The 23,136-nt window shown below is 47.4% G+C and overlaps 1 protein-coding gene across 4 annotated transcripts in view; it reads right to left on the bottom strand.

The window, feature by feature from the left end:
* Positions 1 to 23,136, bottom strand: part of LOC135258296 (zinc finger protein GLIS1-like) — a 107,325-nt gene that overhangs the window by 54,689 nt on the left and 29,500 nt on the right. For all 4 annotated transcript variants that reach the window (XM_064341695.1, XM_064341693.1, XM_064341694.1 and 1 more), the window contains 2 exons: positions 4,476 to 4,668; positions 1,718 to 2,924 (listed from right to left, as the gene is read on the bottom strand). In XM_064341695.1, the coding sequence (XP_064197765.1) occupies positions 1,718 to 2,924; positions 4,476 to 4,615 (1,347 nt within the window). In that variant the 5' untranslated portion in view covers positions 4,616 to 4,668. The remainder of the gene's footprint in view (positions 1 to 1,717; positions 2,925 to 4,475; positions 4,669 to 23,136) is intronic.

Genomic DNA, 23,136 nt, shown 5'->3' with positions numbered 1-23,136 from the left:
CTCCTCGCAGGGTTGCGAAAGTGCATGTTAAACCAATGAGGTCATCACCGGAAGAATGGTTAAAATATTGTGCGCATCTCTCCTACTGTTCACTCCCCTGCAAATACACATTAGTGTTTGTTTGAATATAAGGCAAGTTCAATCACTGAGGGACTGAAAGCCATTGGAGGAGTACTCCTCATAAGGAACTACAGAGGAGTTCATGCACAATGAGTCAAGGGTAAGCCCACCAACAAACCCTCCCTCCCTGAATGATGCTATGGCCAGCTATGCATTACCTGTGCAGCTCCTACTAGGCGCTGGACCAGGCTCAGTCAGGACTTTATACCAGAACGCAGGCAACTTAACCATACTGACAACCAGTGCCTCGGGATGAGCCAGTCAACAATGGGATACAAATATCAAAATTATCTTCAAAAATTCTGCACAGCACAGCTAATTGAAAGCAAAGAACAGTATGCGGTTTATCCTCAATGCGGATTATGGAAAAAATGAATAATTCATGTAAACCATTGGGGCTTTTTGGAAGAACTTGAGGGCATCAGGAGGAATGACAGTACAACAATGTGTTGAGTGGTTGCACATGGCCTTCTAACGTGAAACGAATACAACACATTCCACTTCAAATAGAAAACATATTTGTTTACTTACAAACTGAATTTGTAATGGCCATTTTCAGTAAATGGTTGCAAGTGTTCTCCTCTCACAATGCAAGGGCACAAACACAGCACAAGTTTACCTATAGTATGCACATCAGTGCATCCATACCTGCACGTGCGTTCGTACAGTAGAAAGGACTTCCAGTGGAAAACGAGAGCGGATTTTTATTTTCTCTCCACTCTCTTGTGAAATTACGTTGGATATTGATGCACTATACTGCTCAAAGGCACTCAAAGTAGTAGCAGTATGACACAGAGGGGAAATAAACAAAAACACATTTGTACTTAAGTTTATTCCAGGTCAGCCTAAATTAAAATGTAAAGTTAGATGGTTACACTGTTCTCTTTTGTAGTAACCTACCCAATGTGGGGTATCCATCTTTGAAAGAGGATATCAGAACCCTGATATATCGAGCACATACAGTACATATGAAATTGCCCACTTCAGGACAAGTCTATCTTCTGTACATGGTGTGCACAAGCTTGTAGTGCTATCAAATATACATTTTGAATGGGAAAAAAATAAGCATTCAGATAGTTAAAATTTACGTTTGAGCACGCTTGAATACTTGTTCCCTGTCTCAGTACATTACCTCTTGCTTCTGAATGACCCACGTCTTTTCACACGTGCATAGCCGCCTTAAGCTAGCCAATCAGAGAAGAGTTCGCTCACACTCTCACACTAGGTAACAACATGGCCAATAGCGTGCAGGTATTGATGGGAACTTTCATTCCCTTAGGTGAGCCGCATCGTTTGGCCCTGTTCGCTCAAAGGATTCATTCGTTGGGCTCACCTGTTCATTCGTAAATAACCTTCGTATAACAGGAAGCGCCCAAGAGCATCGAGCAATTTTGATGTTCTCATGTAAAATTTGCGATGAATATTTGAATGTATTCGAATCTCTCTTGTTTTTGGAATATAACATTCATATTGACTTTTCTGGCCCAATTGGCAGCCTTACAGGCGTTACTGTAAAAGTCCCGATTATCAAACCAGAGTTGAAAGAGTGGACAACCATTCCATTATGCTTGAAAGACCACAGTGTGGGAGGACTTACCATGCACTTATTGGGCTTCTCTCCGGAATGAACCCTCATGTGGATGAGCAGCTTGTAGCGGGCGTTGAAGGGCTTGTATCGGCGAACGCAGCCGGCCCAGAAGCAGGTGAAGTCCTCGCCCTTGCGCTGGTCGATGTGCACCTTCTCGATGTGCCTCACCAGCTCCTCCTGCTGCTCGTAGGAGGCGCTGCAGTCGATCCAGCGGCAGGCCTGCTGGTCGCCGGGCTCCTCGCGTTCGGGGGTCCCGGCCAGGCCGGGGGGCTTGTGGGGGAGGGCGGAGGGCGGGTGCTGCCCCTGGAGGTGCAGCAGGGCCCCCGGGCTGGGACCAAGGTACTGGTGCAGGTGGTAGGGCGGGGGCAGGCTGGGGTGGAGCGGGTGGTGGCGGTGGGCGTGGGCGTGGCGGTAGAGCTCCTCCTCGCCCTGCGGGAGCTCGTCCAGCGGCTCCTGCTTCATCGCCCCGCCGCGGCCGCACCCCTCCAGCAGGCCCTGCTGGAACACGCTGTTCACCAGCACGCTGAAGCTGTCCGCCGGCTCCCCCCCAGCGGCGGCGTGGGCGCCCTGGGGCTGGGGCCCCCGCGCCTCCTGCATGGGGGCGGGCCTCTCGCAGTCCGCCGAGGAGGAGGAGGCGGAGGACGAGGAGGACGAGGAGGAGGAGAAGGAGAGGAGGCAGGCGGCGGGCGAGGGCAGGCGGCAGCTCTCGTCGGTGGCCTGGGGGCTGAGGGAGGGCAGCCGCCGCTGCTCTCCCTGGCTCCGCAGGAAGGGGGCGCCGGCATTCACGCAGGCCACCACCGACATCTGGGATGAGCAGATGATGGCGGTGATGTCGATGCCCTCGGGGGCGCCGGAAGAGGGCGTGACCGACAGGCAGCGGCGCTTCAGGCTGCCCGCGTGGAGCAGGCGGGTTGGTTGCCGGGCGTCGCCCGGGGACTGCATCGCCGGGCCGCCGTCGCTGCCGAACGGGTACGAGGCGAAGCCGCCGTGGGTCAGCTCGATCTCGGGGGGCGGGAGGCTCGCCGGCCCCGGCCCCGCCCCCGGCCCCGCCCTCCCGGGGAGGGGCTCCTGGGTGGACGGGACGCCCGACGTGATTTTGTACTTGGCGGGGCTCTCCTGTTTTATGTGCTGCAGCTGGCGGCCTACTCCGCCGAAACAGTGGCCCCCGTCCCCACCCAGGCCCACCGGTACAAGGGCCTCCTGAAAGCCTGTGCACCTGCAGAGATGAACAGAGGAAGAGTAGTGGAACTAAGATCAGTGTTGCATTCTCCGCTCAACTAAAGACACTAAGAAATATGGAGCAACCGCCATTTCAGGACAGTAACAGTGGTGATGGCTATGGCAGTACTAACCACCTCCATTTCACTTAAGACACTAAAGCAGAGCTGCCCAACCCTGCTCCAGGAGATCTACCATCTTGTTGGTTGTCCTTTCAACCCTAAGTTGGTACACCGGACTCTACTAATTAACAGCTCAACGAGGTCTCTAGCTGTTGAATGAGCTGTGCTTTGTTAGGGTTGGAGTGAAAACCTACAACTAGACCTCCAGGAACAGGGCTGGGCCGCTACATGTAGAGGTAATCATCTCAATTTAACTAAAGGCACTAACTGCCATGATCACCAGCTAAGAGATAATTATAAAGCACAATATTTGGAAAATGTTCTTGCTGCGGATGAGTGGGGAGTTCATAATTCTGTAGGTAATCTGCTGCTGCAGCTGATCATATTCTGAATGGCTCCTGTCTGGTCATTCATATATTCTGTGCCATGGTCCCAAGAAATTAGAGGCCTCAATTTTCCGATCATACTTTTTTTCTTCTTCTTTTGTCCGGATGCAGAAAATTTAGCCAGCACGAGACCAGACAAGGAAAAAAAATCACACAATACATAATGCTCTTGATGACAGAACTTAAAAAGTTCTGTCTCCTATTCACGGTTAGTGAAGGTTCAACTCATTTTACATTTCCACAGGCAGGAAGGATTCCTTTTGTTATTTTCAGAAACACTTGTCAACCCCCTTAGATTTTATTCTATTAAAAAGTTTGGGCTGCGTGTGGGGGGAGGAGCGGGGAGGAAGGGGGAGGGGTCGGGTGGGTGGGAGAATGAGCCCCAGAGAGTTCCAGCTGAAGCTAAAGAACTCCCTGCTGCAGTTTCTGGGCCGGTTTTATTAATGGACTATTTTATGCACTATTTCTCCTGCCTTGTTTATATAAAAATGTTTATGCTCTAATATGAATGTTTCAAAAATTAGCAGCAATTTATTTTAATGAGGATTTGCACAATCCTAAACTACACAAAACAAATATGGGTAAGATTAGTTTACATATCCACTATACTAATATCCCACATTACACAACCATAATAATGTGAATTATAAGCACTTGTGTTTTGACCTTTACATAAGGTATATATTGTTGATGTATTTTTGACAGCATGATCTATAGTTGAATTCATAATGAGCATAATAGGTATTCAATGTTATCTTGCACTTTGTGTCCTATAACAGTTATCTTAATTAGTCTTCCCTTGTGTAGTCCATAGTTATACGTAATTTTGTCTGATTATATTAAATTATTAAAACAATACCGTACCTCCACTGATAATATCTTGACCTTTGCTTCTCCATGTGTGTCTCGCTTCCTGTTTATGCATACGTTGAACCAGCGTTCAGGTTTACGTTCTGTAAGTTTAAAAGACTGAGCACAGTCCACATAAGCTCGACTGAACCCAGGACTAACTGAGCCTGAGCCCGGGTCCTGACAGAGTACCTTGCGCCGTTGTGGTGATGGTTGCCCTGGATACAGAGGTTCTGCGCGGCTTGGTCGCCAGGGGCGACGAAGCCCTCTCCTACTGGCTGGGTGGGCGCGCGGCTCTGCCCGCTCCTGGACGCCACGCATTCGCCACCCATGGCCTCCGACACATCCTTCTTCCTGGAGCAGAAGGGGCGGCAGACTCCGTTCACTGAAACACACGAAAAAGGGCGGGGGGCAGGGGGGGGGGCGTTCATGGAACAGGTTTCACACACCATTTACCGAAGAGAACGGGACTCTCTTCTCTGACCCCCCCCCACTTCCTACGACAACTGGCTTAGGCAGGACTGCCAGTCAATAAACTACGAGCTAGGGGCTGACAGGAAATCTTTTATACAGTAGGAAGCTGCCTGGAACCTTGACCAGTTGGGCACCGTTTACAGAAGGATGACAAACGTCGCAGATCTCTCAACGAGCCAGTGCTTTGACAAAAATGCCCCCGAGAATCGCCACATTCCAGTGGTTTCGCTCAATTTGACTCCTTTCGCCGGAGCGACACGTTAATTTAATTTACGAAGTTGCGATTGAATTTCTGATTCACAACTCACTCGTTTCATTCATAAACTGCAGGCTCCGGAATTCAAAACCAGTCATGAATGAGAGGGCAAATTGAATAATGTCCAGCTAAAGGCTTACAGTAAATCACTGGGTTAGACTGACTTGTTTCAACTTCAGTCCCCAAATGTACAGCTACATTTTGGCAGGTTGTTTTGAGTATGATGGCCGCCGTACTGACTGTGGATTTTGACGGGCTGAATGAGCATCACTCACAGCCCTGGGAAAATCAGACAAGGCCGAATCCATGACTGGCAGAAATTATTAATTCAAAAGAATGAATCATTTGTAAATCGGACACCACCGAACCCGATACCCGCCTCTTACAGCAGCCCTTTGAGAGGAAGTCGCGTTTGTTTTTGGAGACAACGTTCTGGAACCTCCTTTTTCAGCGGGAACACTTCTCATTGATCTCAAAGTTCAGAATGAACTCTCAAACTTACAGCGCCACAAAGAAGCGCACAGGACACGTGAAAAGTTTCCAAAAAACCAAGAAATAATGACCATTACTTCTTGACGAAACATGGAGGGATTGTGGTTTTATTAAGGGTGATTAATAGTGTTTCGAAAAAGCAAACGAAAGCAACAGGATAGAAAAATCTCGCTCGATTACGAAACTTGCCCTCTTAAAGAAAAAAAAAGTTCTGCTGTTCTGATGAAATCAGTACAACATAGGGAACAGGGATTCTTAATATACGGACCAGTTGTCTTGAAGCATTATTCTTATCCATACTATTTTTAAAAAATGCATTCAATTTGATTTTATTTTTTGCCCTGAAGTCAACCATTTCCTGTGATGTGATTTTTACCAGGAGACAACACAGGGAAAGATGATAAGGAAATCTGTAGAGACACAACAATGGTGTGTAGTCCCAACAGATCCTTAGTGGGGGTACCGTGTGGCATACTGCAGCAGCTAACAGCCTGACTAGACTTTAGGGGTTTAGGGGGGGCGGGGCGGGGGGGCGTAGGGGAGTTGGGGTACAAATCAAACATCTGGACATCTACTGTATTCAGTTTCAACACCAAGAATTGGCCTCTCTACTTGGCACACGGCTATGGGTTCTTATCAAAAATCGGCATCGTTGCTACGCAAAACACTTTAATTCAACGCTTTAAAGAGATGAAAGAAGGCGGCGAACTGGAGTAAAAGTGGAAATATCTCCTGAGTGAAAGTCAATACCTTCATGGCACTCCAGGAAAAAATGTTCCATATGTGATTCCCAACTTGCTTAACTCAATTTCATTTAATTCAATTCACTTTTTAAAAAAAATGGTGTTTACGATAGCGGCATCACACTGACGGATTTTATATTTTATTTTTTTTCCCCCCTCTCCATTTCTTTTTTAAATACATGCCAAAAGCCCAGAAATTTCAGACTGGGTCAAAAGAAGGAAATGCAGAATGAATTAGCCAGGTGATGTACTTGTGTGCAACCACCCCCCCCCCCCCACCCACTCCCTTGCATGTTGTGATATGATTGGCCCGATGCAAGGAACGTTATGAAAATGTTGTAAGCATGCAGAGTACCCGCTCTGTTCGTGTGCAACCTTGCAAGCCTTGCTTTAAGGTTGACGGCTCTGTCTTTCAAAGCAAAGCTCCTGGCTCTGTTTGCACGCAGCCTTCACAACACATTAAGGCAGGGCTGCCCAGCCCTGTTCCTGGAGATCCTGTTGGTTTTCTCTCCGACCCTGACAAAGCACACCTCATTCAACAGCTAGAGATCCACATCGAGCTGCTAATTAGTAGAATTAGGTGTGGGAATTAAGGTTGAAATGAAAACCTACAGGACGGTAGATCTCCAGAAACAGGGTTGGGCAACCCTGCGTTAAGGTCACAGAGATTGCAAAAGTATTGGGAGTATTGTGCATGTTTGGGAAACTGGAAAGAGAGGTGACTACCAGAGGAATATCTATTGCTGTGCTCCAGGCTGGAGCCCAGGCAGGCCCATGGGACTCTTTTGGTGGTCTGCGTTTCATCTCTTGGACAGATTTATTTCTTTATTTTTTGGCAGCTCACCATCTTGAAATAACCAATCATTGTTCTTACTGCAATATCAACGACCACGGGCTCAGAGCCTAGCTCTTCTCTCACCTGGCAGGGGTGGAATTATAACAGTAAAATGTTCATGTGTTAAATCAACTCTTACAGAGTACATACAATCCCATTTGGACTCATATTTAAGTGTTAAGAGTTGAATTAACACTGGACATTCTACTCTGATTCAAGATGGACAATGACTGAGGGGAAGGAGTCAGGCTTTCTCCCTGCCGTGTGACAGGTATATCATCAGTAATTGGTCACTTCTTAAATCTCAACCCCTCCATATTGGGTGTCCACCTGAGCTTGTGTCTGCGTACCTATTATTCATCTCCCATTACGTGCGGGACCAGGTCACCGGAGAACACCGGCGTAGGGGTAAATGCATCACGAGACCGAAGGATCCATTCCATCAAAGCACCACGTCTTTGACGAGTCCCGCGATCAAATTGCAATCTCCGAAAAAACGGTTTTCTCCACGGACACTCTTATTTCACAAAAGAAATTATTCATTTTGTGCAGCAGCAGCAGCACAATAAATTGTCAAAGGTTCCTTTTTTCCGAAAGGTCGACTTTCACTGGGCATGAGACGAAGACCCCGCTCACTCCTACAGTACAGTGCAGTATGTGAGGCAGGAACTAATAGCGAGAGAAAGCCTGAGCTTTCACCAGTGAGGAAAACTCTTTGCGTGAAGGAGCGATGGAAGGCAGTGATGCTCCAGCTTTCTGGCCTTGTGAGCCAGACCCGCTCCTGCGTCCTCTCTCGTGTTCTGGCTGATGCTGTCATTAGTTTGCGTGGCCTTTAAAAAAAATAAAAAAAAAATGTTTTACCCCCGTGAAGGGAAGCAGCGATTCCAGCAGACCAGAGCAAGTGCGCCACTGAAAAGCTCTGTCGGCGGCCATGCCCGCAGAAGCGTGTTGCGGGAGGCTAATTAGAGAGGCCGCCAAGCTTTCTGTGTGCGTCTATAAGCAGTACAGGAGAGCACAAGAGCTCTGGGCAACGCAGCGACACTCACAGTGACGTGACAGCGAGCAGCCTGTCAAGACTTCATTCTGTACTCTTTGTTTTAGTTCGTCGTGCACATACGCGATGCCATGAATGAGGTTATTGGATAATTTTATCTAAAGTAGGACCAAACGCAGTTGTTGAAACCCGTCGAGTTAGCTACTGTGCGTCCAGTCCCGATTCAGAGACATCTCTGCACTCCGGTGTAACGTTCCTGCAACGATGGGACAGCGTTCTGAGAACGCTGCGAGTTAGCTGGGATTACAAGGCTCCAGCGCCGAAGCATAAATCCTTTATAGAGTTCCACATGGAACATTAAAAGAAAACAGCCTGAAAATTAAAATAAACAGTGCTGTTCAAAAAAAAAAAAAAAACCTGCCCTTTTTACTTCAAAAGTTTGCTCAAGTTGGCACAAAGAATGCAGCGTTAACCAAAACATCTGGCTTTCCGTCCGAATATTTTGTTCAAAACACTGTCATCGCTGCAACTCAGATCCAGCTACACTGAGCAAATTGATATGCTGAAATACAGAAATCAGATGGCATTGGAATTATAACCTGACAAATGAAAACAATAATTCCAACGTTATATGTAAAACCAGAGACACGGGCAACTGCCACCAGTCATGAAACCCTGAAAAAGCATTCATGAAAGGATAAAAATATTGTGATTCCCTTACTTCTTGTAATAGTTAGGCCTCCCATAAATCACATTTAAAAGGGGTTGTTAGTACACTTGCAACATGGTAAAACATCTCAAACACATTATTATTTGATGCAATGTAACAATATAAACATTCACAACTACTCACAAGTCTTCCAAATAGCACAGAAAAGGACCATGAAAGCAGTTGCACAATAACGTTCTCAGCAGTTGCTGTTTATATAACCTATAATAGCCATAGTTCCTTTATGTACACGTACGCGTATTCTCACAAGCCAATAAAAGCACACTCCCTAGGTGTAATGAAGAACACATCATGGGCACGGACCCAAAACAATTTCTATCAACAACTGTGTTTTGTCGGCGAGGAACCTTCAAAATCCCCAAATATCAGGTTTACGAGGGCACAAAATCTGATGGTTAAAATGCTTCCTACATCTGGAAGCTTATGAAAAAAAAAATTGTTCTTTTTTTTTCCCCCTTTAACAATTTTAGAAAAATGCACCCATGTTTCTGCCAACCTTTCTGGCACGTTCTAAGCTGAAGCTATGCTGGGATGACGTTCCCTGGAGAGATCCAGCACAGAGCACTCTAGCCTTGTCAGCTGTGGGCTGGATAACTGCCTGGGGGCTACAAAGGCTTGACACTGACTCTGCCAGTGGTAGAACAGAATGGGTCCAGCGTAAAAAAATAAATAAAAAATTAATAAAAATACCTGGCTGTTGCATCATTTGAGTTCTTCTCTGGGAAAAAAAAAAAAAACACGTTTACATTCAGCAGCATCACTCTGGCACCAGTGCGCGAGCTGAAAAGAATTCACATCATTCTCCCTCACCCCCTACCCCCCCCCCACCCCTCTCAGTGGGCGGGGTAACAACAAAAAAGGACAGCCAAGGTGCAAAAACCTGGAGGGAAATCCCTTTCACTGAAGCCTGTGAACCTTCAGAAGCCTCCTAGTCCCTCACGTGACAAAGTAAAACATAAAAAACAACTCAGGGCAACTTCCACCCATTTCTGTTATTCAATCCACCGACCCTTCCGTGCAGATACACCCCCTATACGTTACGCATCGTGCCGCTTGTGATTTATAGCGTAGCTACATCGAGCGGAATTAGTCACGCCCGGGGGGGAGAAAGAAAGGGCTCTTCCCGCATATGGCGGCTTTGGAAGGCGACCAACGGCGGAAACTTGGTTCGTATTAAACGCGTCGCGGTAACGCACACGCTGTATATTTTATTACGGGGCGGGGGTCCGTTTCGGTCCAGAGGTCGGGAGCGCGTGAAACGTGGGGCGGCGGCGAACCGGGCCGAAACGCTAGGAGTCTGAAACGCCAGGTGAAGGTGGCCACGGATTATTCCCGCTTCGCCGGCGAGCTGGCGTCCTAACGAGATCACGATGCTGCGGTGGCGGCGGCCGGCGCCCGTAGATGGGCCCGCGGGCGCGCTGTGTGGCTGGGCCCGGTTAGCGGGAGACCGCGGGTGGGCCTGCCTCGTACTCTCACCAACCACACTGCCGGGCCTAGCCTTCCACCTCGTTCCCCCTTACGCGTTTCCCCCGCCCAGTGAGCGAAAGCCGAAATCGAGACGTCTAAGAGGGGTGGAAGTCCCGGGTTGAGAGACGTTCTGACATAAACTGAGTAACTTAACCCCAATATAGCTCAGGTTTTATCCGGATATAACCTGACTACGTCCTATTCGACTAGAAAACTTTCAATTTTTAAATCAAATGTAGCCGGTTGTTCACCTGAATGCCAAGACGGTGTTTCACTGGCTTTTCACTAACTTTTCAATGGTCACTGGGTGGTTATCTTTATCCAAGTTTTAAAAGGGGCACTAATATTAGAGTATATTTCTCCATAAGGTACTGTGCATCTCCCTGGAACAGCATAACATCCAAAAGGGGACATATTAAAACGAATTAGCATATAACAGTAATGAATGACCTTGACAATGATAATTACTTCTTTGTCACCATGGCCCCACCATCCTGAGCCAGCCAGATGAGGATAGACCCGCACTTTTGATTCAGGCTCTTCCCAAGATTTCTTCCAACACGCCACCTAGGGAGCCTCTCCTTGTCATTCTCACAATAGGCCTGCTTTAGCTCGGGTTTTAGCCCAAGGTAGGCTACGAAGTGCACTGTGATGAACATTCTGTAAAATGTGCTATACGACTTCATTTGGAATTGGTTTTAGCTTCACAAAGCTGATGAATGCCACATACTTCACCTGGGTTAAACTGCGTATCAGGAAGTGTCCGCGTGCTTATCGCAAAACGTGTTAAAACGAGTCGGCCATTTTGTATGACGTATGTAACGGTTTTGGGGCGTCACACCCATCCTAAGCACCCGGGACCACTGTCCTACAAGAGACGTGATTGGTTCCTGCTGACAAGAAATTAGTGTGCCCTGCACAGGAAACCAACCAACCGAGCTGTTACTTTGACTCTAGGGAGTGACATCACCGTGTAGCGGTCTCAGGATACACGCTGCACTCCGCGTATTTACATATCAGGAAAATATTAAAACCGATACGCTACTTACAGGAGCATCCGTTTTCTGGTACGCACAATGACAGTATAATGGCTAAGATGAATGCGGGATCATTAGTTTCTACAAAAACAATGAATCATTCTCGCTGTGTTCATTCCAAGAGAGGAAATGATTCGTACAGTATTTATTATTAAGACTTTTTAATAGATGGTAACAAACAGTTAAGTGCCAAAGTATATATGTGAAATCATCCATAAAGGGTGACAAATAGCCATGTGCCAAAGTACATACGCTATTAAATTTGTATAATGGATGCACACACATTTTCCACACGTTTTCACTGAGTAACAAATGAGGGCCATTTACATCTTCAGCAAAAATGCAAACAGATGAAGAGCACTCTTTCTGAAACTGATAAATTGGCATGTTTCACAAAAAAATTTTTAATTATTATTTTTTTAACCAGGGAAGGCACGTTGATTGACATCTTCTTTTGCAAGGGAGCCCTGGAGCGGACATGTCTTGGGACTGTGGGAGGAAACCAGAGTATCGGGAGGATACCCACACAAACACGGGGAGAGCATGCACACTCCACCCACAGAGAGGATCCAGCTGGACGGGGGACCCGAACCCAGAACCTCCTTCTTGAGAGGTGCTAACCACAGCCCCACTGTAGTAGCCCCCCGAAAAACAGTGCCGTGAAAACAAGGAACTTCTCAAGACAGCTCTTCCTCACTTCATATTTTACCAATCGGCCATTTTTTTCTCTCAGCGGATCAGCCGAAAGGTTCCCACAGGCACGCGGCCTCCCGAGGACTGCGGAAGCCTGCGTCGGTTAGCGCCGTCCCCTGCGAGTGTTCAGAACCCGTTAAAGCTGAGGGAGTCAGATTTAAAGGGGGTCGGCCGTCGCCATCTTCCGCCAGAATAACCAGGGGCCGCTGACGCGCGCTGGCCAGCGAAAGAGCGGACGTGGCGGCTCTGCCGACGACGCGCCGATCGTTGTCAGGACGAATGATTAAGAGCCGAAGAGCTAAAGGGGTCCTCGGTTAAAGGTGTCCTCCGTGAGCGCCAGGCTCCCGCGGGGGTTTTGGCAGGGGACCACAGAAAACAGCCATTATCCACTTTGTTTCCTGGGGAAGGAGGCACCGTCCTTACAACCCCCCCGCCTGGCGTTTCTCGATATTTCTGAATTGACGGAGCGTAGCTGACGGGCGTGTGGGGGCCTCACGGAAAAGAAAACCCCCCCCCCCCAAAAAAAAAACAGGGCGATCGCAGCGACGATAATGGCTAACACTCCAGCCCTGCTCACCTCTCGGCACGTTTAACACCCCCCCCACCACCCCGCCCCCCCAACCCCAAAACCTTTCTGCCTGTGCGATTAGGACACTTACCGGGGATGTTCTCATCTAATTTCTCCCAGATTGGGACGCTTCGGAGGGAGAGAATTGCCGTCACCCCCGGCCCTTCCCAGACACCCTGTCCACCGGCTCGCCATTGAAACGTGGCTATTGTAGCGCTAACGGACGGACGACGGCGGTTAACGAGGGCAAGGGAGAGAGAGAGAGAGTTACGGACCGGTCCTGAATAATGACTCATCGAGCCAACGGCTGCTTTTCACACGCAAAGGAGAGGAAGGCACAATAACATAAAGCATCTGAATCAGCAGCACCTTACGGGAAATCCACCCCCCTCCCCCACCCCCCCACATCAATTAAAATGGGCACATTTTCATGGTTAACTGCGCAATAAATTTAACTGCGCACTGCCTTTGGATTTAAGATCAGGGAGTCATTACGGATTCTTTCTCCAAAGCGAGCCAATTTCTGCCACACAGCGGTACGTGTGATGACAAGATAAGGGTATCCATGTGTAGGACGAAGGCCCCACAACCGCAAGCACGGTACACACAGAACAGGGGGTGGCAAGCTGAAGTCCTGGAGGGCCGCAGTGTCTGCAGGTATCTGCAGGAAATTAAAGGCTTCAAGAAGAACGTGGGCGGAATTCGCTAGCCAATCAACAACTTTAATTAATCACAGGGTGCTGAAACACTGAGGGCCAGCAAGTACCGCAGCCCACCCGCACTGGATTCTGACACCTGCAACACACAAGGTAGCCTACGTGAACTCAGCTGTCCATCAGTGTTTCCAGGCAACAGATAAGTCCCGAGCGCGTGTTGTCTAACGAAACTTACATTCCACCTGATAATCAGCACAAGGAGCAGGCTTCGAGACTGCACCACACAAAGAGGACTCTCCGTGCACTCCAGTGCCTAATTATAGGGGCTCGCAAAACTACATACCGCAGCTAATGTCTTAATCATGGCCGACTGGCCGTCACAAAGCACTCCGTTAGCGCTCGATATCCTGAACCTCTGCCCCACTCAGCAAACGCACCCACAAAATCCACGCGCGGTTTCACTAATTATTTTATGTTATTTCAACTGTCCCCGTCTGTCCTCGATCGATAGGCAGTTTCCCCTCTCTCTCTTTCATCTCCTGTGACACGACGGGCCTGGTGCAGAAGATCAGCCGACCGGTCCGCCATTATTATGAGCGATTTTGTGCTAATCGTGTGATTGATGGCGGCGGTCGGAAGAAGAAACCTGAAAAGCTCCCGCTCTTTGCTCACTCACTCACTCATTCACTCACTCTCTCTCACTCATTCACTCACTCACCCACCCACCCACTCACTGACTCGCTCACCAGCTGATTGGACGAGCGAGGGGCTTCCACGATAAAGACGTCCAGCCGCTAGAGGTCACAGCTGCTGAACAGGGCCGCGTTCCGAACGTGATGTTTTGGTGACGCGTCATTTTCTATAATTCTCGTCTGGGGCCTTTCAAGTCACCTAAATGGTGGGTTAACTAGTGTGGTGAACCGTCGCTTGTGCCAGCGTTTAATGTTTTTTTGGGGGTTTCTGAGATGCGGAAAACTCGAAGCAGATGTGCCAAACTGAACTTTTGTCATATACTGCGTTCCCCCCCCCCCCTTTTTTTTCAGGAAGGGAATTTCAGACTTGATGCACGTCAAACAGCTGAACTCCGGTTAAGACAAGCTGCCAAACCAAAAAGACAGATGCTATTGGAAATCTATCATGACACATAAACTGGAGCTACTTTAGGCCCACATATCATATGATCAGCATTTAAGCAGTTAATAACAACCTCTGAATTTTATATCCCTCTGGCATGAACGCAGCACGGTAAGACATGTCTAGCCGATGCCAGAGCTGTAGATGGACAGAACATATTCTCACCCTCTGTCATTTTCATTCTATTTGTTTTTACAAATGACAGCTGATGAAGTTTTAACTAGTACATAAGCTTTACAATATCTTTGAGTATGTTTCAATTGCTTATATTTTGTCTAACCGCGCTGTCAGCTATGAAGATGCATCCTAGACACATGTCAATGGTTCATAAGAATAGCCAGGAAGAGAAATTGAGACAAATTACTTAGAGACACATAAAGCACAGATGTTGTGTGTTATTTATCTATGAAAACTCTTTGAATTGTCAATTTCTGAGGTCTCAGTGACACTAACATTCTTACCACATCTTCAGGGCACTTTTAAATAACGATAATATCGTTCACAAAAAAGACAGCAAGGGAGAATCTTTAACAATCCTGTGGGAAATTTGGTTTCTCCAAAGAAACATTTAATTTAGACCACATTTGTCAGTTCAGGAATGAATTATGGCTTAAAGGAAACATATTTTTTTCAAAAACTTAGGCAGTGATTTGTTTGAGGAATCTGGCTTAGCAACTGTATTCTAATCACATCAATAGCATCTCAGTAAAAAATGAAAAAGTGAAGAAAGCAAACCAATCACAGTAGTTACTCTACCATTTTCCATCAAAAAATGAAATTTTTAATGTTTCTTTCTTGATTTTATTTTTTTATTTTCTGGATAAAAGAATAATTGACGAGGATACTATGGCCTTTATCCAGGCAGATTCCAATAAATTAAAATTAAGACCTCACTATAAGCGTTTTTTTTTTGTGTGTTGCGTATAATCTGATAACTCATGTCTATATTTGTGTCTGCTACACGGGGCCAAGAGTTCTTGCCTGACTTATTTGTTTTCTTAGTAATGCACGTATGATTGAAAACCTGAGGGCAAGAGTAAATGAAAAATAGCAGAGTCTGGACAAAAAAAAAAAAAACAGGACTCTTGAAACAGGTGCTTGGCTGAAAGAGACATAGCTTAAGGTCAGTCAGAAAACACCGGGCTAAGCCTGGGAGCCAGAAATGTCTGTGTTTCTCTTACAAGATTACAGATATTACAGACATGAAACTACGCCGGTGGATGAAATCGGTTTGCCATGGCTGCTTTTGGGCGAGGTAGAAAAAAAGGCCTCAGATGCTTAATACTGTGGGATTTTAGCTCAGCATGCTCAGCGCATGCATGGTGACACTGACCAGTTGGTGTCACAGCGTGCATCTTCAACGCTGAATCCACCGTCATTAACTCTATATCTATTAGCAGGCTGGTAAGAAGATCTAAACTTGTTCGTACAACTGCGATTGAAGGCGCTAAAGATTTAAACAGTACGATACAATCAATAAGACAAGAGAAAAACTACCGAATGGCAATGTGGAGATTGCTGTGACTATAAAACTTTCAGAGGTTCGGCACAGAAGAGAACAGCCTCTTGCCTATATCCAGAACGATGCCTCCATACCCTTCACTCGCTGTGTATGTTATTTGGAAAAAAATGGGGGTGGGGGTGTTAGTGGAACCGAACAAATCGGTTATGTCACAAAATGACACGGAATCTCAACTGTTTTAACAGGAACGTCCTACCAGCGGTTTTTGTCCCCCCCAAAACTTCAAATATAGCTGGATTTTGAGTTAGTGACTGTATGTGTTATGATTGGGACTTTTGTATAATAAACACTGTGATGAAAGAGGTCACTATTCCCACTGAAGATCAGGGGAATTTGACCTGTAGGACACTGAGGTGGAGTGAAAGGGGGTCTCACCCCGTCTTAAATCCTAATATAACCACCGCAGTCCACCTGTGTGGTCAATTCGCTGCTTATCCTCGTCTATTTTTATAGGTTATTCGAGAGAGTGTGTTTTTCTTACAAACTATGACTTCCCTTCGACTGTATCACACGCGGGGAAAAAAAAAAAAAACCTGGACTGCCTCGCGCAAATCCAAATAAACTGTGACACAAAGTGTCTTCAGACGCACATCTGGGGCGTTTGGATGAGAACGGCGAGTGTGTCGTCGGCTCCGAAGACAGATGGACGGGGTTTCCGTCCAGCTGAGCGAGGTCCTGGAGAGCAGCGGCGGAACCCCGGCCCATTTCCTCGTCCCGCGCCGCCGAAACAAACAAAAAAAAACAAAAAAAACCCACCGCTGACCGCAGCGTGCGGAACCAAAATAAACCCGCGGGGCCAGGTCCGCTCGACCGCAGCGCCTGCGGTTGGATGACATCACGGGGCCGGCGTTACGAATCGGCGCCAGTGTGAACACGCGCGCACGGCCATCAGGGAACAGAATGGGGGTACGCGGTCACCTGACATGCCATTAAATGAGAGTATGGAATTATGGGGGGGGCTGGCATGCGGGGATGGGCGTGCGCCGGTGGGTACAGCCAAGTCTAATTGGTCTGGACCAATCAGGAAGGAGAATTAACTCAGATGGCAGGCATTTAACATGCCAAGCATCACCAGTGTTAGAACTACCCTGGTCCCAATTAGTGCAAATTGGTACATTACATTGCCATGTGTCACCACCTGCTGGTTGGCGAATGCCAATGGGAATCCCCTCCCTTTAATTACGCCTTAACTTCATTTTCCTTTCTGCTCGGCATGCAACGGGGATGGCAACATGGCTTACATTTTGCAAATTAACCGTTTATACGGATGGATATCTACTGATGCAACCCAGGTTGCGCAATATTACAATAGCAGAATCACACGCCATGCAACCCCCCGGCTGTGGGTTCGGCTCTCCGACTGCCACGGCACAATCGCTGCCCCTGTTGTGTTTAATTTGCCCCCACCCTCCACTGAGGACAGTGAGGGTCTGTTTCATCCTCCTTTACTGCAGACCTGGATTCACTTAACTTGCCGTTACGATTGTGTAATCATAATTCTATAAATCTGCAGTTGCAACACTGAGAGTTGCATGAGAAGCCCCATTTTGTGTGTTTTTTTTAAAGGACATCCCTACACATTGATGGTCATTGCGAATGTTTTTAACTTGCTGTTCTTGCGTGTAAATACATCAATTTAAGAACAACAAAAAAAACTTTATATTGTTTGTTACTTGGGGTAGATTCAGGCAAACCAGTGGTTTGATGCTGCAATCTTTGCTGCACATATGGATCAACTGAAGGCAACTTTTTGAGGTCCTCTCAAAAAAAAAAAAAAAAAAAAAAAAAAACATGTAAATGAAAACATTTACCATTAATCCCAGCTCCAGCCCAGGAGGTGGACGAATGTGTAATCCCATGTACCGAACCGCATGTGTGTCACAAACTGTCACCGGCAGCAGCTATGCCCACCGTGTGAGCATGTGACCAAGTGACCATGTGACCGCCTGTGCTCTGAAGATGCCTGAAGTTCCTGCGTCAGCTTCGAGCACGGGCTCAAAATGGCAGGGAGATAAATGGAGAATAAAAGCAGAGACAGAGCTCCGACCTGACGCCTGGCTGACCTGAAGGACAGGGATGCTCTGCGTTAGCGCTGCCACACCGCAGAGCCGCTACCAGTTGCAGATGCCGCCCCCAAAGCGCAGCAGAAACAGCTGTCCGTTTCGGAAAACCGTAACACGCGCGCCGACTGAATTGGTTCTTTTCAAGTGGCGGCGCCTGCCGCCAATGTAGCCACGCGTAGCCGCTTAGCCGAGAGAGGCCTCGCTTCCAGAGGTACGCCTGGCAAAACAGGGGGAGAGGAGAGAGTGGTCGGGGCGGTAGAGGGAGGTTTTTGTGCGGGCGAAGCGAGCGCGTCCTTGCGGGCTGGCGCGCCTCGGCTTGGCCAGGGACGCCAAGCAACGGGCCGCCGCCCCGCTACCGCCGTCCGCCATCGCCGCACGCCGCACGTCTGCTGGGGCGCCGCTACTGAAAACATCCCCGTCACGGTCCTCTCAGGGAGAGCGGGGGCTGCTGGGGGGGGGGGGGGGGCACAGCACACCGTACACATGCCCTGTGCCAGTCAAATAAAAAAACGGCTTTGTGTAAACAGGCGGGGGCAACAGGTAAACAAATGCTGCAGGCAGTTGGCAGGAACAATTTATTACCGAGCGCCGCAGGCTGAGATCGCTCTGAAGGGGCTCTTTTAATACGGCGCGGTCCACAACGGTCCTAAATGCGATTTCACGTGACCGCTGATGAGCCCCCGCAGACGTTGAGCAACTGCTGTGCAAAAACGAATTTCTGAAAAGGCAACAGATGCATTCGACTCAAATAAACAAATCTGCAAATGCGAATAAGAAATCGCTCGCGCACACTCGTAGCAATAACTTTGTTTCGAGGCGGCAGTTGTATACACGACACATCTTTGTTTTCTTTTCACCTGACCTCGAATGACCTTGGCAGCGGGCTTGAGCTCCATGAGCACGGAGATGAATGACTAGTGTACTATCTACCGTACAAAGGACAAAGGAGACTGTCGGGGAACTCAGCTGTGTGCTTTAAGAAAGCATAACCATCTCTTCAGGATGATATCCAGAACAGGCTCTTATTTGAGTCAAAATAACAGCTTACAACTTTCTGTGTGGAGGTCACTGGTGCCACAATGACCTCTTGGACGGGAACACTTACTATACCCCCACCACCCCCACCCCCCACCTCCCCACCACCCCACCACATTCAGTAACTGTATTTGGTTCTATAAAGACCCTTCTGTTTTTGGGATCTGTTTTTCATTGTATACACCACTCCTCTTCGTACAGTTGTGTAATAATGGCCCTTTCGGGGAAGGAAAAAAAAAAAAAAACTGTACTGTTCAGTTCAAAGGTGGTTTATTGGCCAGATAAACAGTAGTTTTGCCAAAGCGCTTACATACAAGAGGCGATATTTGCTTCGGAGCGTATCACCACCCACCGCCCGCAGGCACGGCATGTGTGCGCACTCACGGAACACATGGCCTCCACCGGTTTATATAGGAATATACCCCAAAACACATATTGCGCTATCCATTATAGTTATGACAAGGTAGGAGTACATGGCAAGGTTTCTGCAGGAACCATGGGCCTCTCCCAGCATGACTGCAACTCTTTTCAGTGCCAATAATGTCTGTATAACGGGGGACAGAATTGGTCGTCCTATTAAAGATCGCCAGATTTGTGAGATTTTGTTGTGGTGTAGGGAATGTGAATTGCAGTTTGGACCTCTCCCACCTCAATAGCACTTGTTAGCCAGGCTCTGCCGCTGCTGAACCTTTTGGGCAGTTGACAGGTATTCTGCTTGGTTCGACAGCTGAACAGCTCTGAAGCGCTATTGTTTCGTAATTTAGTTTGCGCTCATTGCTTTGCAGAGGTTCAGTAGCAACGTGCTGAAGTCGACTGAACCAGTGTTTCCTGGTTCAGTCAGCCAACCGAAAGCACTCTCTTTTGGTCTCAGCTTCTGGTATAGCAGGGCTTTGTGGTGTATGTACTGGGGTTTAATGTGTTTTAAATGTTTCCAACATTTTAATGCCCCTTTTTGTATTTCAAAAAATCTATAAATAAACAGCTCGTTTTTGGCCCTCTGTGTGAATCGTTTCAAGTGCGGAAAGATGAACAAAATGAAGGGGAGAAGATGGCAAGAAGGCACGTCCACTATGGTGAGGTCATCTCAGCGCTCATGACCTCACCGGTTGTCTATGTGTTATTTTAAGAACTGCCAGACAAATAGACATTTGTGCAAGTGTTTGGTTTTTCAGTTGGGAGCCGGTTTTTACCCCTTTTTTCGGCTGTAGCCCGATGAGTAAATATCTCTGTGGTGGCATCTCTCGCTGTGAGCCTCATACGTTGGGAATTCAGAGAATGTGGGTGCTGGGGAATATGTGGAGAATTCTGTTGAGAGGGTATGTGTGTGTGTGTGTGTGTGTGTGCGTGCACTTGTGTGTGTGTGCGCGTGTGTGTGTGAGTGTGTATGTGTGTGTGCGTGTGTGTGTGTGTGTGAGTGTGTGTGTGTGTGTGCGTGCACTTGTGTGTGTGTGCGCGTGTGTGTGTGAGTGTGTGTGTGTGCGTGCACTTGTGTGTGTATGTGCGTGTGTGTGTGTGTGTGTGTGTGTGCGTGTGTGTGCGCGCATGTGTGTGTGTGTGTGCATGTGTGTGTCCGCATGCTTGTGTGAGTGCGTGAGTGTGTGTGCTTGTGTGTTTGTGAGTGTGTGTGCGGGTGCGTATGCTTGTGTATGTGTGTGTGTTTGTGTGTGTGTGTGTACGCGTGTGTGCACAGAGAGTGAGTGGGCCATTGTGCAATCCTTGTTGAAAATAACCACAGCAGACGTATCTGCTGTGACAAAATAAACAAATCCACGTTTTGGCAGAAATGCTGCTTGCCTCTTGAAACAATAACCCTCTGTTATTTCCCCCAGCCTGAAAAGGCAATACTGAAACACTCTCCTTATCCCCCTGGTAACCGTATTAGAAATGGAAGCTGGAACACATAATTATAGATCCCATTCTGTTTGTAAGAATTATAACGAGGACATAATGATACAGCTCCACGGCAGCTGTTCAGAGAGCCCATTCAGACATGATTGATTTTTGCTCCTCGTGCTTCAAGTGAGTTTATTAGACGGGGCGACGATGACTTCAAAGGCCTGGTTCTGTCTTCTGAGGATTCTTGAACGACGCTTGCAGACCAGCTCTGTCGTACGGTCAACTTCTGCTTCTGGGAAAAAAACCTGCAAGGGCTTATGGGACGACCCAAACTCACGGTCACCGGCTGGCTCATGGTATTTGCACATTCTCTTTTTTGGCCAGGGGGCAAAACGGCAATGAGGCAGATAAAAAAAAAAAAAAAAATCGAGCCAGTTTCCGGAAACTCGAATTAGATCTCCCGGCCAAGTTTTGATTCAGATAAGAGCCCTCTGCAAGAGCCGTCATGATGTCACTGCCGGTGCAAAGGATTCTGGGTAACAGAAGGTCCGCTGCGTTTGATGACCCAAGCTCAGCGTAGCCGGGGCGGAACAACGGCCCGGCCCAGCTTCCTGTTAGCAGATCGGCTCAGCCGGCTAATCGTAAGAAGAACAAAGTTCTCTCTCTGCCAAGGCCCAATATTTACAAGCTCACAGATGGCAGGAAATTCCACAGAAATGACAGTGGCCAAACGCAAACCGCAAGACATAAAGATAATCCCGTACACCGGGCCAGTGGAGCAGACCCTATGGATTTCTGCCTCGGGCAATCTGCGAGTCTGCCATTGATTACCGTTTGACATGAGGGCAGATTTATGGAACTTCTGTAAAGCAAATAATTAATTTGAAGCAATTATTTATTTTTAAAGGGCTTATTTTAACAATGTGCTGTGAAACAAAACAAAAAAAAATAAAATCATGTTTACGAAAGGTTTGGGAAGAAAGGCCAACCCCTCATGGTGCCTGACCCAACAAAGTGAGCCTGGATTTAAGTGGTTGTAATTACAATGCAATTAAATGGAAACAACATTTGAAAATGATTATTGTGTTACCGGGCACAATGCATTACCTTCTGCAATTTTCGGAGGAAATGCCTGTTATTGGAAAAGGAAACAAGATGTTTGAACGAGGGCAGTAAGGGGAGAGTCACGTTTCACTTCCTGTTTTTGTGATGTTTGTTATGATTGTCCTTTCTCAGAATGAAAAATGAAACGTTGCTCTTCAAAACAAAATATGTTCAAAGGAATGGCTTGTAATTGGTGTGTGTGCAAGTTCGTGTGTGTGTGTGTGTGTGTGTGTTGGGGGGCGGGGGGGGGTTCCTGAATTGAGGGTAAGGCAAAAAAACGGTTCCATTCATTGACAAAATTACACGCAAGAGATTGTATGGAACAGACATTATTAAAGAAAGCAACTGACTATATCAGCAAAAACTGTCTATCCTAGACAAGGATCGGTCTCATATGCGGAGCAAACGACATCCACGCAATATCAGAAGACGCCATGTGAATTACTCCGGCATGAGAACGAAACTGTCCCGTTCCACTCGTTTATTTGTTTTGCCTAAGCTGTTTTCATTTCCTCTGGTCCCAAAGGGAATGGTCCAACGATTAGGGATAATAGGCGCGGAACTCTATCAAACGATACCATAATCCCCCTTGATATTGTACAAAAGACCTTTGTAAAACTTAAGACAGATGACAGACCCAATTCCTTCGGTTGCTCACGTCGCTCACGTCTTAACAACCCAGTCAGCGCCAAACTACGCATCTGTTACTTGACGAGCCGATTTTTAAATATTTTTGTCATGTATGGCTGAGAGCATTTTAAGTTAACCTGAACGAGCCAAAAAAATGTAGTCAGTGATAACAGGCTCGAAAGCAAATCTACAGCTTTACGTATCCAAATGATTCTAAAACTGCTTTACATTATTCTCTGAATAATGAGATAGAGGTAGGTAGGAGAGGTAAGGGCTGGATAGAGAGAGAGAGAGAGAGAGAGAGAGAAAGAGAGGGGTGGGATAATAGACTCAAGCTGGTGGTTACCTCATGTGGCACCACAGTTATGGCTCTTTTCAGGTAGGAAAAAAGCAAACCTGTTGCAGCCAAGTAAGCTTCCAGAGAATGAATAGGGAGACCGAGAGTAATTCATACAGCCACGGCCCTTTGTCATGGGGGAGCCATCTTTTTCAAAGGGTTGCACTCTGGGAACACCTCCTTCCCAACTGACATCCACACTAAAACCCCCACCCCACCCCACCCCCTCAACCCCCCCCCTCGGAAA

This window comes from Anguilla rostrata, chromosome 6 (genome assembly GCF_018555375.3).
Source record: "Anguilla rostrata isolate EN2019 chromosome 6, ASM1855537v3, whole genome shotgun sequence".
Classification (NCBI taxonomy): Eukaryota; Metazoa; Chordata; class Actinopteri; order Anguilliformes; family Anguillidae; genus Anguilla; species Anguilla rostrata.
The sequence above is the reverse complement of the archived record's forward strand: the minus strand, read 5'-3'. Positions and strand labels throughout refer to the sequence as shown.